Raw genomic sequence first — 17894 nt, 5'->3', positions numbered from 1 at the left:
AAAGAATGGGGCAATATATAGCAGGAGAATTGCCTCAAAGATTGGCTAAAAGCGTAGTCGAAGAATGTGGAACGCATTATGCATGCATGGAAAATTGGCAACCTTCTTCATGCGTGCATACCCAATGAGGCTTGTTTCATGCCTCTGCGCACCCCTGGCTGGTGTTGAAGAGGACGACATTTTCCTTTGCTTATTTTGTCTTCTTTAGATCGCATATGCTTTTTAAAAAAAAAAATCTTATGATTGTGCTAGATGTTTGTGAAACGTGATCGATTTATCCCGGGCCCCGGTTTAGAAGCTAAAATCTTGCAAGGTTTGGGATTGCAACGGTAAGTGAATTGGATTCATGTGGGTAGGCAATGGTGAGTGGTTAGATTTAAATTTCCATGATCTTTTTCACCTTTTACAGTAGTTTGATCCGATTAGCTAAAACAAGGTTTGAAGAAATTGAAGAGATCATACTTCCATGCCCCCAATGAACGAGAGGTGAGCTTCTATTAATAAGTTGTAAGACCATCTTCCCTACAATTCTACATACCGGCCAAAAATGATTGTTTGTCAATATGGTATGATCCATTATTAATTATGTTGCTGTCAAACAATAGCACACTGCATACTGATGCAAGCATAAAGCTGACTAACAAGTTCAAGACAAGTGGATCCATCGTCTATAGTCCTAGTAGGCACTAGTTTATATATACTTGGACAGACTACAGAGCCATTATTAGGTGAGAATATTTTTAGATTTAACTGGTTTCTATACCAACAGAAAACAATTGAGTAAAATCAATCAGGGTGCAATATCCATCATCAATAAGGCCTTTCCATCACTGGAATGGCAACCTTCAGCAAAAATCCAATCGAATACTCCATAATGTAGTGACTCCTTGCCACTTGCAGCAAGAAGAACCAGTTCTGGTTCAAGCACAAAACTGCATTTATGATCCTTTCAGGCTTGTACAAACTGTCCAATGATGAGCTCACAAACAGCCAACCGAAACCACTTCATCTGTGTGAATTCAAGAGAATATGTCAGTCATTTTCTTGGTTAAAGCATCAATGTTTATATAGAGTATTGGACAAAAAAAAACAGGGTTCACATAGCCAAAGCAAGGCGATATTCTGAAGACTGATGCAGCATAAATAAAGTATAAAACAGAAGAGAGTATAGAATGAATTCTCATTATAACAGTATCAAAACGATTTTTGCTATTTCTAAGTTGCCTAATTTTTCTGTCTTTGGCCTCGGTATACGGATTGATTTCTCATTTCAATCCAATAATTTAGAAAATTAACTTATATCGTGAAAACTCATTTTCCCATCTTCAATAGCTATCCTGTTATTAAATAATATTATTCATCACCACCAAAATGTTAGGCTGCTACTAGATCAGATGGCATACATTTCTGCTGCTTAAGACAGCACTGTTCCACCTCTGCTTCATGAGAAAACACCAGGATAGGTAAAGAGCCACAGTAAGCAACAAATAATTGTATTCTCTCCCATGAGAAAAGCGGAAATAAAAGAGAAGTTACCACAGAAGCGATCTTTGCATTGATGAGAACCCCTCGGCCTCAGGACCTTCACATGGTGCTCCACCACCACTAGCGGACACTGTCTTGTTTTCGGTGTCAGCTACTGAATCTGAATCGGTTTTACTACTACCGCTTAAGCAGTACTTCTGCAGCCATCTATCAGTCTCCCACAGAACATGCATGATGCTCTCCCTCGCAGAATACCCATGGCTTTCAAAAGGGAGTATCACCAAACGAGATAGTGCGCCATGGCCTTTCAAGGCATTGAAGAATCGGTCTGACTGTAAGAAAAATATCACTGATATAATTAGATAATATTAAACCATTAGCCAAACACTGGAATCATAATCTACGAATGATCCACTAACAATGAAGTAAGACGGTATCCTGGATAGAGATGATGTGAAGAGGTCATTCCAGGGGTTGCTAGACCAGAAAATTCGTACCACAATAACCATGTAAGCACTAAGGTGCTGAAAAACAGTCGACCTAATTTCATATATGCAAAATTACGGCCCTGCTACAGTGCATGTTTAGTACTCCCTCCGTCCCAGAATATAAGAAGTTTTAGAGTTGGACACGGTTATTAAGAAAGTAGGTAGAAGTAAATGGTAGAGGGTTGTGATTGGATGAGTAGTGGAGGTAGGTGGGAAAAGTGAATGGTGGAGGGTTGTGATTGGTTGGGAAGAGAATGTTGATGGAGAAGTTGTTATATTTTGGGACAAATCTTGAGAGCTAAAAGTTGTTATATTTTGGGTCGGAGGGAGTATTTGCATTTTCTAATTCTATCATACTATTGTAAAGGTTTTGGATGCTTGTAATACTTTCAAATGGGATACTAATACATTTACTAAGATAAACTATGTACATGCATAAATAATTTTTGGGGGCAGAACTGTAAAAAGTCCAAACTTCTGAGGGGCAAAATATTAAAGGTGACACAACTCTTCTGCAGATCTAGGTAATATGTTTTACCGCATAAGAGTAAATCAGTTACATGGGACTTTACCTGCATCGTAAGTGTTCCAGAGTTGTTGTCCTGCTCTCCATGAATAAGCAAAATTGGTTTCTTGATCTTGTTGGCCGACATGAAAGGGCTCATCTCGACATAGGTGTTAGTCGCCTCCCATAGAGTTCTGTCCTCATTCTACAGAAAATGCAAGTTGTTAATAAGGGCTGAGACTATGCACCAAACAAGCAGCTACCTATGCAGAATTCCTGTGTTACCTGAAACCCAAATGGTGTCAGTGTCCTGTTGTAAGCTCCAGAACGAGCAATCCCACAGCAGAAAAGGTGAGGAGCATGAGCTAAAAGGTTTGCAGTCATGAATGCACCATATGAATGACCACCAACAGCAATTTTATCAGGGTGAGCCACCTAAAGAACAGTGAAAATAAAGCTCAATCTTCAAAAGCACTGCCCATGATGGATGAACAAATTATGCATATTTACAAATATAAAGGTTTCATGTATGAACTTTGCAGAAACTATATAGAAGTTACTAATGGGTGGGCCGTGGGCCTTGTGCCACTCTTACAAACTAGTTCATGAATAACATGGGGAAAAAATCAAAGATACTATATGTATGAAGGGCTCCATGAACAAAGGTAGAAAAGCTCACCCCTCTCCTAACAACTTCCTCAGCTGCAGCCTCAGCACTAGTTACTAGCTGCTCCACGTACCTACAAGGTAGTTTGCAATACTAAAATAATAAATACCATGGTACAACTGTAGCATAGATTGGAAGTTTCTAACCACAAAAGAATGGAGTTAAGTATAAAAAACAAACCTGTCATTGGCCTCTTCATCGCCTTCTCCAATAATCGGGATGGTTGGACCTGATAAAATAGCAAACCTGGCAACGGAAGTGATGACTTGTTAAGTGACAACACGCAACAGAAACAAAAAATAATAATTTTGTGATAAATGCATCAACAATTTGAAGGTGAGAAGAAGATGTTGTCCTTGAGAAACAGCAGTAGGAAATGTGGTATGCATATTCTTGAATAGAACGAAAAATAATACCCTCTAGCCAACCAAAGCAGTGGGGATGTAGCACCAATCCCTGGAAACTCATTAGGTGAGCCACGCACTTGTCCAGCAGCATCCTTGCTTTTAAACTCACCAGGGTAGGACCAAACTAAACATGGCAAAGGTCCATCCTGTGAAGGATCATAGCCTGGGGGCAGGTACAATGTAGCTGTTAGTTGAACCCCATCCTTCCGTTGGTATCTTATCATCTCCTTATACAATGAAGCAAGCTGAGGATATGGATGGGGAAAATCTGTGATCTGAACTTGCTTCTTTTCTGGCCAAATTTGCAGGTAATACTGTGTGTTTTCTGTTTTTGATTCTTTTGATGTAAGTATCTTTAACTTCTCAAGTGGCAGTTCCCCATCAGTTTTGTCCGACATAAGTGCAACAACAGTTTCATAGTACTTTTCCTTGTCACTTTGCCATATCCTCTCTTTACTTCCAGTATTTCTGCAATAACAAAGGTGTCAACTAGGATCGGGCACATATTGTTCAAACATATACTTATAAGGCATATAACTATTGATGGATATAGACATACATATCAAACAAATCAAGGAACGGAACATTTCCTTCTGGTGTGGCACCCATCCCATTCAGCAAGATGTAGGTATTTTCATCTTGCTTCTTAACTTTTGCAATAACATATGTCCCCATGGCAGTTCTTCGTAGCATTGGTGAGCCAGGATCAGAATATACATCTTCAGAAGATCTATCGAATAAGATGCGTGGACTGACATCTTTTTTATCTGGGGAGATAACCCATGTTCTTGTTTTCCGTGTTTTGTACCAAGATTCATACACTAATGCAAGAGATTCATCACACCAAGAGGTCCCTCTGCATCAACAGAATATAACAGGAGATTAATTATCTGATAGAGTTAGTTAAGAAGGCAAATAAATCGTCACAAAGGATTAGCATAACTAACATTCTAAAAGGAAGTGTCATTTAATCATATCTGAGCACCAAATATAGATAATTTTGATGTAAGAGACTTATACTATATATATGGTTTATTGGTAGGAAGCTTTGTATTAATGTCCTTGTTTATGGGAAGTTTCCTACCAGTAGTATTGAACTATGCCAGATGCAGAAAGCTTAACCATGATGCAAATGCAGTGAACATAATTTACTGATCCTACTAAAGTAGGCTAACACATCGCTCAAAATACATACGCATATCGGAGGTCAAGTTTATGCAGAATCTCTGGTTGTTCACCATTTATAGGCTCAGCATTTTCCATGTAAACTATGTCACGAGGTGACACCTCTACTTTTGCATCTCCACCATCCTGTGTCTCCACCCTGACAAAAACAAAAATATATAAACTATTTTGCATGCACCACTTAATTATATGATACTTTTGCCTGGCAATTCATTTAGATAGAATTAGGAGTAGCTAAGCCAAGTAGGAAAATGAACTCTTTCTATATGCTAATAATATGTTAGTAGCATAGAAACAATCAGGATGGAATACCAATCTCTACTAGTTAAAAGAAATTGCTATGGTAATGGTGCTGATGCACTCTATGCATCCTCAGTTCCAAGGTTTTTACCCTTCTAGCACCTGCAAAGATACACTGGTTTTGCTTGGAAATTGTTCTTATTCTGATACGCATTTGTTTTTATTTTGCTTGGGAACTGTTCTTATTCTAATACACATTCTTTTTTATTTTCTCAGAGTTTTTTTTTTTCAAACAAGGTGAAATAGAACATTACCATGTCTATTTACATCAAATAACATTTTTCAGTAAAACCAATAGAGTAAAAGTTGTAACATTCAAAGCTTCGAAACCCACATACTAAATAATAGTCCCAACAAAAGGGCAAATAAAAAATTTACAGCTGCGATAAAAGTTTGCATTATTGTCTCATGTAACCTTAAGTTCTCAACCTGCTATCCTCTTGATGAAAGGATAGACTCTAAGGAACAATCCAAGCAACTAGTGTCTGATCAGATTGGATGGGCCTCCTTCCAGATCTGCTCCTATTTTGATATGTATCTACTCCTTCGCTTATTATTACTTAATTCAATTGAACGCTACTATCACTTGTACAAACACAAATAGAACGGTTTAAGTTTGAAACAACCACATAATACACAATTTAGGATGTCTGAGACATGAAAGCTACTTTTTGGCATATGGGAATTAAATTGTCTGATGAATGTTATTTTTTCAGATGTGAATTAATGGTGTGGTCTGTGTTAAATTTGTTTTCAGATGTGGATTTCATGCATACATAAATTAGTAGCTAGCCTGAACTGAAAATATTGTCTGTCAGTAAAAAAAAAAAAACTGCACTTAAAAAAACTGATGATTGAAATTCTGTTCTACATACCAGTACAGCATCGCAGGTTTATCTGGCCTCCAGTAGATTGAACGCTTTCCCTTGCGGACACTGCTTGTTGCTATTGGAATGTCCTCAGCAAGGGGCAAATCACAAAGTTCCCTAATGAATTCTCCATCTACAGTCCATAATTCAACTTTCTTCGGAAACCTTCCACAAGGTACAATATAGGAATATGGACGGTGAATAGAAGAAATCATTAAGTATTTGTCATCTGGTGATGGGTCAATAGATGTATATACAGCAGGAGGGCCAATTGGCTTTACTGTTCCATCAAAAGAGGCCAATACAAGCTGCGAGGTCGCATAATAATCAAACAGATCGGCATCATATTCATCTTTCAAAAGATCCTGGAAAGTTCTCACTTGGACCACATTTGATGTCTCATTGGACTGAATTTTCGGACCAGATGGAACTGAGGGCTTCTGCGGTGGAGCTCCACGTGACAGAGGGATAGTGCAGACAAGCAAAGTAGAATTGTTAACCCATACAAAGCTGCAACAGCAAAACAAAAGTTCTTTAGAAGTAGGACAGGAGAAAACAGCAGAAATTGATATTCAATTTCACCTGTCAAAAATAGCATTTAAGTATATCTCAGGAGATTTAAAAAGTGGTCTTGCTTCTCCAGATTCCACATCTGCAATCCACAAACGTAGCTTGCCGCTTGTGTTGTCCTCCTAATTGAATCCACACTAGAGTTCATTATATCTAATCATTTGAACAAATCACATCCATTTTTCAAAGGCAGCCAACCAATTACCTCATCAACTCTAACGCTGAATGATAAATGGCGTCCGTCTTGTGACCTAGGTCAAATGGTTCAGTGCATAGAGTTAGGAATAAAGTAATCCATAATACAAGTAAAAATCATTTCTGAAACAGCTAAAACTGGAAGCAAGGCAATTAAGAACCAGAAAAAAAAATCCTTGAAGTTCCTTGATGGAAGGTCCAGAAAATTACCAGGTGACAAAATTAATCCTTGCGCCTTCAGGATATCCATGGACCACTTTCTCTGGACCCAAAGTCCCATCATCCATCAGCTTATGGATACCTATTCCAGTGTAGAAAGACCTACAAATTATGTATATCAGATTTCCAATCATAACATGTCTTGGACATAGTACTAAACTTGTCACAGATAAAAACGATTAGTTAGACAATGAAAATTTACCCAAATTATTTATTGTACTTACATTCTGCTTCTAGTATTAGAATAGCCATCAATTCTCACACCAGCAAGTTTCTCTTCAGGCTTTGCGAGATCCGACAATGGTGGCAGTGCTCGGCGCTTCAGGAATAAAATCTTGTCCTTGCTTGGCGAGAATGATAGCACGGGTAGCGGTGGTGCATCAACGATGTCTTGTATTTCTTTTGGAGGAAGGCGGTAGCCCATCATCGCTGATGAAAGGTCTGCAGAGCAATTAAATGCATCAATTGTTGGCTGTACCACTGGTCTACATTATCTTTTCTCGTTGACAAAAAAGCCAGGACAGAATCTGCTCATACAGAAATTAAAATAGATGTTCACCAGGCATATACGTTAACTATGTCAACTAAGACAATCTATCATTGAACAAGCCAAGCAAGACAAACTAACCTATATGCAGCTCTAACAGGTCTGTCAAACCTAAAAAAATAAGATGCCAATCAACTTCTTTTGATCTTTTTGAAACATGAGAAGCTAAGCGCTATGGCCTTCACCAATCTATCTAGCGTTAAACTCATACCACGAACAAAACCTAAACAAATTTGAAGCACTCAAAATCACCACTAAAAAAATCCACGATCTCTTCACGAACCGATCCCCTAACCAAAGACTAGTGCTCCAATCTCGTCTCCATCAAAACCACTCAAAATCCGCTCAACCCACAGCCTCCCCGCGATTCCACTCACTACAAAAGCAAAAAAAGATCACGCAATCAACGAAGTCAGCACGAACCATCGTCCTCTTGGGCAAGACCGGACGCTGCAGCCGCCGCCGCCGGCGGCTCGCTGGACTCCCCGGCCGCACCACCGGCGGCGGCGACGATGTGGGACAGCCTTGACGCCGCGGAGGAGGACATGGCGCTCCGGCGAGGCAGGCCGAGAGGGCGGCGAGGAGGACGAAGAGGAGCACGCAGAGGCGGGACTGGGAGCAGAGCGAAGCGGAGGCACGCCCTCTGGAGGAGGATGGTGAGGGAAGACATGATTTTTAGGTCTCTACCTTTCTTCTATAGATAGCATTACAATAGTGGGGATGGTGGGTACTCGTGGTCGTGGGATTGATGGAACCGGGAAAAAGATATTTCTGCTGTTTTGATATATTCAACTGATTTTCTTTCTATGCTTGAAAATTGAATTTCGAGTATAAAAGTTTTTTTTTTTGGCTTTTGTCGCAAACATAGATGATGTACTCCATCCGTCTCGTAATATAATAATCTATGATAGGATGGGATATTTCATAGTCGAATGAACGTAGACAGGAGGCAGGTACAGATTTGTTGTACTATGAATCGTTTTGTTATATTATGGGATGGATGGATTATTACTAGTAGTAGTTTTAAATTTCAAATAATTTTGGTTTCTTATTGGCCTAAATTTTGACACTTTTATTGAGTGTGATGTAAAATTTAAGTGTGTCAATGAATGTACGCCGAATTAGTACTCCCTTCGTCCTCTGAAAAACAAATCTAGAACTGGATATGAATCTGGATAGAGATATGTTTAGATTGATAGTACATGGAAGAGCTATTTGGCAAAGTCTCAGAGCCCCTGTGAATCGCAGGGTAGAAAAAACGGAGTAATAGGAAAAACACAGGATTCTGACAGGAATTGAAGTGTAAAACAGAGGATTGCAAAACACAGGAATGGTCGTTTGATTGGAGCGCAGAAAAAATACACGAATCGGATGAGAGAGATAGACTCAAAGAAAATTTTCCAAGAGGTTGGAGCTCTTGCTAAATTTCCTCCAAAATCCACATGCAATGTGTCATTCCATAGGAATTTCATAGGATTTGGAAAGCTACAATCATTTGAATCAAAGGGCCAAATAGAAAAATTTTCTATGAAATTTCTATATAAATTCTTTGATTCAAAGTTGACCCTCGTAATGGATCTATCAGACATGGTCTATTTATCTCTTCGATGAGGGTCATGGAGAGGATACCGATGTATTTGGCAGCTAGCGTGTGAGACATTTCAGACTGTTTATGTGGCGATATCGCACTGCCGCCTGAGCAATTACCGGATGACTGGCTAGAAGATCCCCGTTTATTTTTCTCCCCTGCTTTATTCGCATTCCACTACAGATCGTCCAGTCCTAGTGCGTGTGTTTCTGGAACGCGACCTGCAACGAACCGCCCGCCGTTAGCAAAGCTTGAAGGCTTGAAGTCTGTCCAGCTTTCAGGTACTAGTACAGTTTTTATCCGTCCCTGTCCCTGCCATATAGTAGAACAATATCTTGTCAGATTATCTGAAATCTAAACGAGTCTAGAAGGCTGAGATCTAAACTTCAACTGCAAACTATAACTTCCTCGTTTTTCATTAGCATGTTTTCTGATACATTTTGTGTAAAAGAAAAATGTATACAAGTGTTTAATTTTGCATATTTATAACAATTAATTTATAATTAACCATGCGCTAATGAATCACCATGTTTTGTGTTTTGTGTGCTGCAAATATACTACTCCAATATAAAGTTTCAAACAGGCCTAAAACTTCATATTGATGGTAAAAAAAATGGAACCAGCTGAGGAGTGAGGACTGGAGCTCAGAAAGTCACAATTCTGCTGCTCTAATCAAAATCTTCAGTAACTGAGAAGTCAAAAAAAAAATCTTCAGTAACTGAAATGCTTGGCATTTGCTCAACTTTGTCAAATTGGAAACTATCTTTGAAGTGGAACAGGAATACATAAACAGGAAACAAACGTTGGAGACATATGCTCCCTAAAACATATCTGAATATGATATACATCCCTATGTTATTCTGTAGACGTTCAACATCACTGCTATCTTTTTACCATTTGGCAGGACCGCAAGGGTTTTTATATACAGTGGCTGAAACAAGAATTACATAGAAGAATCATATCCTCACTTAAAAATACCAAAAAAAAACCTAAACGTGTTACTCAAAAGGAGACATGCTATGCTAGTATCAAAGTTTGCAGTCTCAGAACAAACTGAACCCCTGCGATTCCTCCTGATTCTCTTCTGATGTCTCATAATATGTTGGCTCCTCTCTTTCCCCACTTCTATAACTATATGCATACTCTGTACTCTCTTTTGAATAATATGCTGATGCTTCATACTCTGGCTTGACAAACTGAAGCATATACTTCAAGCCATTTATGACATCGTAAATCATCAATCCAATTCTTCCACCAACCCAACTGCCCAGATGGCTTCCTGTAAGATAACCAAACCTCCCCAGCCTCTCCTCACCATGGAACCCACCTACATAGGTTCCAAATAGGGTGCCGGTACCTCGGAGAAAACCTTCAGTCATGCTTCCACCGAAGTACATGGCTTCAAAGAAGTCCCAACCAGAAGAAATTATCGGCCCCAATATCCTCTTGGCTTGACGAGCTGCCACTTTTGCGGCTTTCGCACCAACCTTCTGAGCTTGCTTTGCTGCCTCAGCGGCAGACAGGCCTTCTGTCACAGCATCAGCCAATGCTTTCTCAATGGCCCGGTGCCTCACCCTTTCCGTATGTGCAGTTTGGAGGTTGTAGACATACAACTTGATGCCCTCCTTCACTGCGCACGCAAGGCTGCCTGAGCCCATATCAAAACAGTTCATGAACGTAAACTGTCCACTCTTTGATGCTTCCTCCTTCCCGACAAGTTCCCTGAACTTCTCAGCTGTAAAATGCAAATTTTCAGAGTTCAAAAAAAAAAAATCAAAACATCAACAGCTAACAGCTATCAACATAGAACTACTACTAATTTTTTTCATGTTCTTATCCTGGTGTACCCACTTATCACAAGCTGTGTTTTCAAGTCGTCCGATTAGTCGTCCTTATAGCTACCCTGACCTCGATCAGGAACTTCGAAGTGATTAGTTCGACCAGAAAACTTATTGTCCGACTAATCACGACTAGTCACGATTAGTCGATCAAATTAGTCGTGGACGACTAGTCTGTTAGGGCTAAAAATATGTGTTAGACTTTACACTTCAGTGGCAGGCCTTTTGCCCAGCCCAAGAAGGCCTTTACCCCTCATCTAACCGACTAACCCTGACCAGACATCTAGATCTAGTCACGAGAGAGAGGGGAGAAAAGATGAAGGACTTATTGCAACTAGGACAGGTAAATGATTTAACTTTTAAGACCTTAAGTCAAGTGTGAACTGTCAACTGTGAAAATCTGATTATCCTTAGTTTGTACTATACTATACTAGTATACTATGGTAATTCGTACTTATAATCATCTATATATTATCCTGGGCACCCCTAGCCTATAGTCACCGACTAATCTCAACTAGTCGGTGCCCTTACGACTAGTCCCGACTAGACGACTTGAAATCACTGATCACAAGATCAAGGGATTGGTTGGCAGGGCTCCCAACTTAGCTTCTTAACAAGACTTCACCATTAAAAATTGATATATAACACATGGATTTAGTATTTAAACTATGAAAAAGAAGAACTTGATATATGATGAAATGTCTGCAAAGTGTGCACCATAAGATCATAACACACGTACACGGTTGCCAACCAGAATTTACAAGGTAGGCAAAATACACCTAACAATCATAATTGGTTCAGCTGATAGACAATTTTAAGAATATAACTGAATATATTGGCAGTTGGCATCCCCAGTTCGTCACAGTGGTAATATTCTAACCTTCAATACCAAGATTATATACTTGTACTGCTTGTTCAATGTTCCACCCATCCTTCCTATCTTAATTACATTGAATGACCTCCTTCGGTCATTCCAGCAAAAACATCCGTACGCATTAATAATTAAATAATTATACCAATTTAGTACCAATTTCAACCAAATTTACGCCTTCCTAAATTATGGCCAAAAGAATTATGAAAACAAGGACTACATTGGCAGAGCATCTTTTTAATAGGCACTCAAAGTTCGGGCTGAGGACTCTATCCTAGCTGGACCAAATGAACTAGGCTCGACCTAAGGGCACGATAATTATTAGTTTTTGTTTACCTCTAATTCGAAATTAATACAGGTACCAATCATTTTCAGTTGACTACCTTATTCTGCAATCTCCACAACTACAATGACGTCATTAGTTTTGCAAACGAGACGGTAAGAAAACCATATCATTTGGAGTGCCTCCTAAAGCTATGGCCTTCACTCTTCGAAGCAATTACCAATCGCCCAAAAGCCCATCACTAAAATTCTCTCCACTCAAAAAAATCAACCAAACAACACCCAATCCTGCTTGACAAGAACAGCGCCCTCCTTGTCCCACCCAACAACAATACGCGAATTACAGGATGAAACGAAAAAAGCAGACATGGAAATTGCACATCAGGACGTCCCCAATCGACGATTAACCTACTCTCCACGAGGCCGTACAAATCCACAGATCAAGAACGGGAACTAACCGGTCATGCTGAGCGCGAGGACGCCCACGATGAACAGCAGCAGCTGGACGCGTCGCTTCTGGATGTCCAGCATCTTCGCCCTCCTCCTACGCCCCTTGCCTCAGACGCTGCGGAGATCGATTGCCCTCGCGGATCGCATCCACCGGAGGAGGAGGAGGAGGAGGGAGGAAGGGAAAAAAGAAAGAATAAATAAAAAAGAATGGTCGCAGCGTCAACTCCGCGGTTGCCGCGTGTTACTCTAGAAACGAAGAAGACGATGCGCGTCCAGCTCACTGGCACGTGGGGTCGTGGGCCCCAGATGTAGGAAAAGCTTGGAGGACTGCGACGTCACGGGGCTAAAAGCTCGAGGGCCTAAGTGAAAAAACTTCGGGGTATTGAGCTGATCAGCTGAACAGAACTGCCCCCAAGACTTGTGGAGTTGTAGCGAAGCTGCAAGAGTGACGCGGCGGCGGCGATGGACGGCGGCGGGGTCGAGGCGGCGATGGACGGCGGCGGGGTCGAGGCGGCGACGACGGCGGCGTGGATGGCGCGGCACCGGGGGATGTACGAGCGGGCCACGAGGCACCCGTTCACCGTCTCCATCCGCGACGGCACCGTCGACCTGTCCGCCTTCAGACGCTGGCTGGTCAGTTCCTCCTCTCGGTCTCCAAAATTCCCCCATCGCTTATTAGGCAGACAAAAGATCTATTGTAATTCTCGTAGAAATATCAAAGTTCTAAATGGTCTGAAGTGACACCGTTCAATTGTTCCTTCTGGTTAGCAAAAGTCCTAGTTGGTATTAGCTGATTAGCCAAGATTGGAAGGGAGGCACGATGAAGGTTCATTGTTAGAATTTGCAGTAAAAACTGTGAGCTGCGAGAACATTGTTGGATTCAGTAATTGACCCTATTGTGTTATCTTGAGTGTTGGATACTTAGAAGATGTTGGTACCTGGCCAGTCCAGTAATAGCTTCAGGCCCTAGCATTTCTTTCAATTATGAGCATCTGACTCATTCTTAATATTGTATGAAAAATGAAAAAAAAAAAGCTTTATTCCAACGACTGAACAAAAAAACAAATAGATAAAGGTGGTTCCTAAATGGGGGAACATATCCTATGCACACTCACTTCCCATGCACATCAACTAATAAATATCACGGAAAATTTTAGAAAAAAACTGATATGTACTCTTAATAGTATTACACGTATCTACAAAATCTTATATTCAAATTGATTATATTTTAACTGTAACAAAAAGGTGAAAAATCTAACAGTTTTAAGAGTAAAAATCTATCAGAATTTTGTCTTTTTTACGACTAAAATATAATGAATTTGAACATAATATTTCATAGATAGGTGTAATACTATTTAAAGTATGTGTCCAATTTTTTCTATAATTTTTTGGACATTTGTTAGTTAGTGTGTACGGAAAACTTGTGTGCATAGGATATGTTCCCAATGGATGAACGGAATACAATAATCACATTTTCATGCCTTACTCAGGGCCAGGACTACATGTTTGTGAAGGAATTTGTTGCGTTTCTAGCTAGTGTACTGCTCAAGTGTTGCAGACAGTCAGATGGCTCGGACATGGAAATAATACTCGGTGGCTTAGCTTCCCTTAGTGATGAGCTCTCTTGGTTCAAGAAGGAAGCTGAAAAATGGAGTGTTAATCTAGCTGAAGTTTCTCCTCTGAAATCCAATACAGAATACTGCAGGTTCACGCCTATCAAACTTTTGCATAACTTTACAGCTATAGCAACCTGAAGAATTATTTCTGTGGTTCTAATCAGGTTTCTCCAAAGCTTCAGCGAGCCAGAGATCAGCTACGTTGTTGCCATAACTACCTTTTGGATAATTGAAACCGTGTACCAGGATAGCTTTGCTTTCTGTATAGAAGAAGGCAACAAGACGCCACCTGAACTCCTGGGGACCTGCCAGAGATGGGGAAGCCCTGAGTTCAAGCAGTACTGCCAGTCTCTGCAGAGAATTGCAGATCGCTGCCTCGCAGAAGCGTCAGCTGATGCTGCGAGGAGTGCTGAAGAGGCCTTCCTTCGGGTGCTTGAGCTGGAAATTGGTTTCTGGGACATGAGCTCTTCTCGATCATGAACGGCAACAGCATCTCGATCATGAACTACTTGGGAGAAATAATCGAATAATGGTGCAGCCGGTTCCATACCGAACCCTGCAGTGTACTACTGTGTTTTCCTCTTCCTTTTATCCCCATTTCTCTCCTTACTCCCATGAACATTGATGTATCATCGTAACTATGAAATAAATGAAATAATGCCGTTTCCTCCTAATCAAAATCATCGTCGAATTTCAAGTTCCTGGATAGAACTCATATATCAGTATCACCGCCGGTTGATCTGCCTGAGACAGCTTTGACACTGCTGAATGCTGATCATCATCAATTGACAGAATTCCATTTCAACGTGGCAAATATACGATGGAACATGTATTCCAAAAGCACATCGTCTCATGCACATGCTCCTAAAATGTCAAGCCAGAGTATGAATTTGTATTCCAAAGGATCGCTTGTCCTGCAATCGCGGTTACTGAATACTCCCTCCGTATTTTAATGTATGACGCCGTTGACTTTTTAACCAACGTTTGATCATTCATCTTATTCAATTTTTTTATGCAAATGCAAAAATACTTATGTCATGCTTAAAGAACATTTGATGATAAATCAAGTCACAATAAAATAAATGATAATTACATAATTTTTTTAATAAGACAAAAGGTCAAACGTTTGTTAAAAAGTCAATGGCGTCATACATTAAAATACGGAGGGAGTATTTGTTTTTGTAATTAACAAATAAAAAACCTCGCATTATTGCAAACTAAGACAAATTAACGATCAAACTTACACGCCCAAGAGGCAAAGTGTACACCCCAGTATGCCATGCTGCTCTAGCTTGCTTAGAGCTGAAATGTGTAACACAGTAACAGCAATGGCGAAAGCCATGGATGAACTGGTGGCGCTCGTGTGGGCTCAGTCTTCGTAGGTGCGGCACTCGTCGGTCTCCGGGTTGTCCTTGCAGTACTCCTCGAGCGGGTCGCTGTCCTTCTTGCGGTCGCGCGCGTGGCTGGCGGCGGCGCTGAGCTCCTCCACCTCGTCCCACGCCGCCGCGCACTCGCCGCCCTCCGGGTCGCCCGCGCACGTCTCCTCCGCCTGCTTGATGCTCTCCGACACCTTCTGCGCCAGCTCCGGCGGCGTCGGCGAGCCCGCCGCGACCACCACCGCCAGCCTTCCCAGCGCGCGCCCCTGCCGGCGGCCGGCGAACGACACGACGTTCCGGCGAACCGGTAGCGTAGGAGCCAGGGGCCCCGGGAGGGTCGTCGGAGCCTGGAAGGTGGCCATGGCGGCCACGGCGAGGATGGTTGCCATGGCTCTGGCTGCCTGCACCCCGAAGAGTGTTGCAGTGAGGAAGGAGAAGAAGAAGGAGGTTTTGGGTTGGGGTTTGGTTGTTTGGGCTAATGCTGTTTTTATGGCTGCATTTATCTTATCTCTATGTGGCCAATAGCGTTGTGACAAATCAGCCTTGCCAGATTTCCTTTCTAGAAGGCATCGTCCGTTTTCGATCGAACGATCGAGCAGCACGCAGTTCGTGCACAAATGCTTAGTACTAGCCCCATTAGATTAACACGAATTAATACAATGTTGAAGATATCGCAAAATGTACACTCGCTAGCTGCCAAATTCGTAGCCGTAATACTGTGAGTAAGATCTCGTTGAAACCGGCAGTTATTAGCTCTGGATTTCCTGAACTACTGGCCGTGTATTACCGGTGGGTCACATCAACGAGAGAATAGTGGCCCGACTGGCCGTATGTGCTTATGTGGCGAGCGCGCGGCCGGCACGGCACGCGTACACCGTAGAGAGCCATAGACACCGGCCGTGGAGGCGGGGAAGACGACGACTCGATCGACGAATTCTATGGCCGTACGTGGTGGCGGTAGTAGCCAGAAGCAGATGGTTTCCCACAGCCAGGACCGGCGTTACGTGCCGCCGCTGATTTCGATCGACGTACGTACGCCGCGAGGGAATCACTGCTCGTCGCCGTCGCCGTCGCGCCACGCGGAATTAAGTCGCCACCACCGCCAACACGTACTACGTACGTGTAGAGCGGCCGGACCGTGACCGTGACCGTGACCGCGCGGTGCCGTGCGCGGCCGATGGATGGATGGATGGCTTAGCTACTGGTGGTGGCTGCGGGTTCCGCGGTGGGTGATGACGCATGCGCGCGGCCGGCGGGTCGTCGGGATGCGCGCATGCCCCGCCCGCCGACGGCGCGCGACGGTACGTACGTCCACGTCGGCGTCGTTCGCGTCAGGTGACCGAGCTGGCCTCGTCTGAGTCGTCTCTCTCCTTTGTTTATTTCCTTTCTTTTCTGCAGCGCACCGAGCGACCCGGGTTAATTCACAGGATCTTTTTGCCGACCGCGCAACATATATGTGCTGGGTGTCACCGTGTCCATGTCAGGTGCCTTCTTTTTTTAATTACACAAAATACGAACACGCACCACCGCAAGTGTGCTCTAATACATGTTCAAAGAGACGAATTAAGAACAGTGACACATCACAACCTCTATTAAAACCCTATTAAAAGTACTACTGTGCATGTATTATTTGGGAGCATCAGGGTTTTGAACTATAGTAGACGAAGGCTGTGTTCTTTCCCCCACTTTACCAACTCACATATCTCGTTTTCCACGTGCAAGCTTTTCAAATGGCTAAACGGTGCGTTTTTTTATAAAAAATTTCAATATGAAAGTTGCTTTAAAAAATCAAATTAATTCATTTTTTAAAAAAAATGCTAATACTTAATTAATCACACGCTAATGTACCGCTCTGTTTTCCGTGTGAAGGAGATGGGTTCCTAACCCAAAGGAGCGAACACAGCCGAAGTCATGTTCCCAAAACTCTACCATACCATAGTAGCATAATTTAATCTTCTTGAGCTACGTTCGGCAGTAGAACAAAGTAAGAAAGTTTGTTTCGTTTTCCGCGCGCACGTTTCCCAAACTACTTAACAGTATATTTTTAGCAAAAAAATTTTTATAGAAAAGTTGCTTTAAAAAATCATATCAATCCATTTTTGAAATTTAAAATAATTAATACTCAATTAATCATGCACTAATAGCTCACCTCGTTTTTCATATCTTCCCAATTTTCTCTATCCACTTCTTCTCAAACTCATTACTTCTGAGAGCAGGTACAATAGTAGATTATAAACCAGCTATAAACATATTTTAAAGAGATAAAAGAAGAGAGAGAAGAGAAGTGGGCTACAGATCTATAGCCAGCTGCAGCACGGACTCCAAGACGTAATGTGTGTATGACAGGTGGGACCATGTATTAATAATGTAGTAAGCAACTATTGTATGAATTGACTATTAAGCTGACTAAAGATAATTTAGAGCTAGTAGTTGGCT

General features: G+C 41.7%; 4 protein-coding genes across 5 annotated transcripts; 1 reads left to right on the top strand and 3 right to left on the bottom strand.

Moving 5' to 3' along the window:
- Positions 1-465: 465 nt before the first annotated feature.
- Positions 466-8153, bottom strand: LOC4332606 (probable glutamyl endopeptidase, chloroplastic). Of its 2 annotated transcripts, NM_001417602.1 has the most exons (15): positions 7861-8135; positions 7115-7331; positions 6882-6992; positions 6682-6727; positions 6489-6598; positions 5913-6416; positions 4748-4876; positions 4112-4408; positions 3562-4020; positions 3326-3391; positions 3158-3218; positions 2764-2913; positions 2546-2683; positions 1537-1817; positions 466-1009 (listed from the first exon to the last, which is right to left on the bottom strand). In NM_001417602.1, coding segments are annotated over exons 1-15 (2817 nt in total). In that variant the 5' UTR covers positions 8108-8135; the 3' UTR covers positions 466-1008. The 2 variants fall into 2 exon arrangements, with proteins under 2 accessions (NP_001404531.1, XP_025880145.1); XM_026024360.2 differs by lacking the exon at positions 466-1009 and having other exon boundaries at positions 1533-1817; positions 7861-8153.
- A 1584-nt stretch (positions 8154-9737) lies between these two features.
- Positions 9738-12693, bottom strand: LOC4332605 (uncharacterized). The gene is made up of 2 exons (NM_001417600.1): positions 12475-12693; positions 9738-10760 (listed from the first exon to the last, which is right to left on the bottom strand). The coding sequence occupies exons 1-2, from the start codon at positions 12545-12547 to the stop codon at positions 10069-10071; spliced, it is 765 nt and encodes a 254-aa protein (NP_001404529.1). The 5' UTR covers positions 12548-12693; the 3' UTR covers positions 9738-10068.
- A 186-nt stretch (positions 12694-12879) lies between these two features.
- LOC4332604 (bifunctional TENA2 protein) lies at positions 12880-14762 on the top strand. The gene is made up of 3 exons (XM_015776312.3): positions 12880-13099; positions 13957-14171; positions 14247-14762. Exons 1-3 carry the CDS (start codon positions 12929-12931, stop codon positions 14560-14562), a joined length of 702 nt encoding a protein of 233 aa, XP_015631798.1. The 5' UTR covers positions 12880-12928; the 3' UTR covers positions 14563-14762.
- A 527-nt stretch (positions 14763-15289) lies between these two features.
- On the bottom strand, positions 15290-15946 carry LOC4332603 (calvin cycle protein CP12-1, chloroplastic). The gene has a single exon (XM_015776315.3). The coding sequence runs from the start codon at positions 15845-15847 to the stop codon at positions 15452-15454; it is 396 nt and encodes a 131-aa protein (XP_015631801.1). The 5' UTR covers positions 15848-15946; the 3' UTR covers positions 15290-15451.
- Positions 15947-17894: the final 1948 nt, after the last annotated feature.

The sequence above is a fragment of the Oryza sativa genome, chromosome 3, assembly GCF_034140825.1.
Source record: "Oryza sativa Japonica Group chromosome 3, ASM3414082v1".
NCBI lineage: Eukaryota > Viridiplantae > Streptophyta > Magnoliopsida > Poales > Poaceae > Oryza > Oryza sativa.
This window is presented reverse-complemented; position numbering and strand designations above follow the sequence as displayed.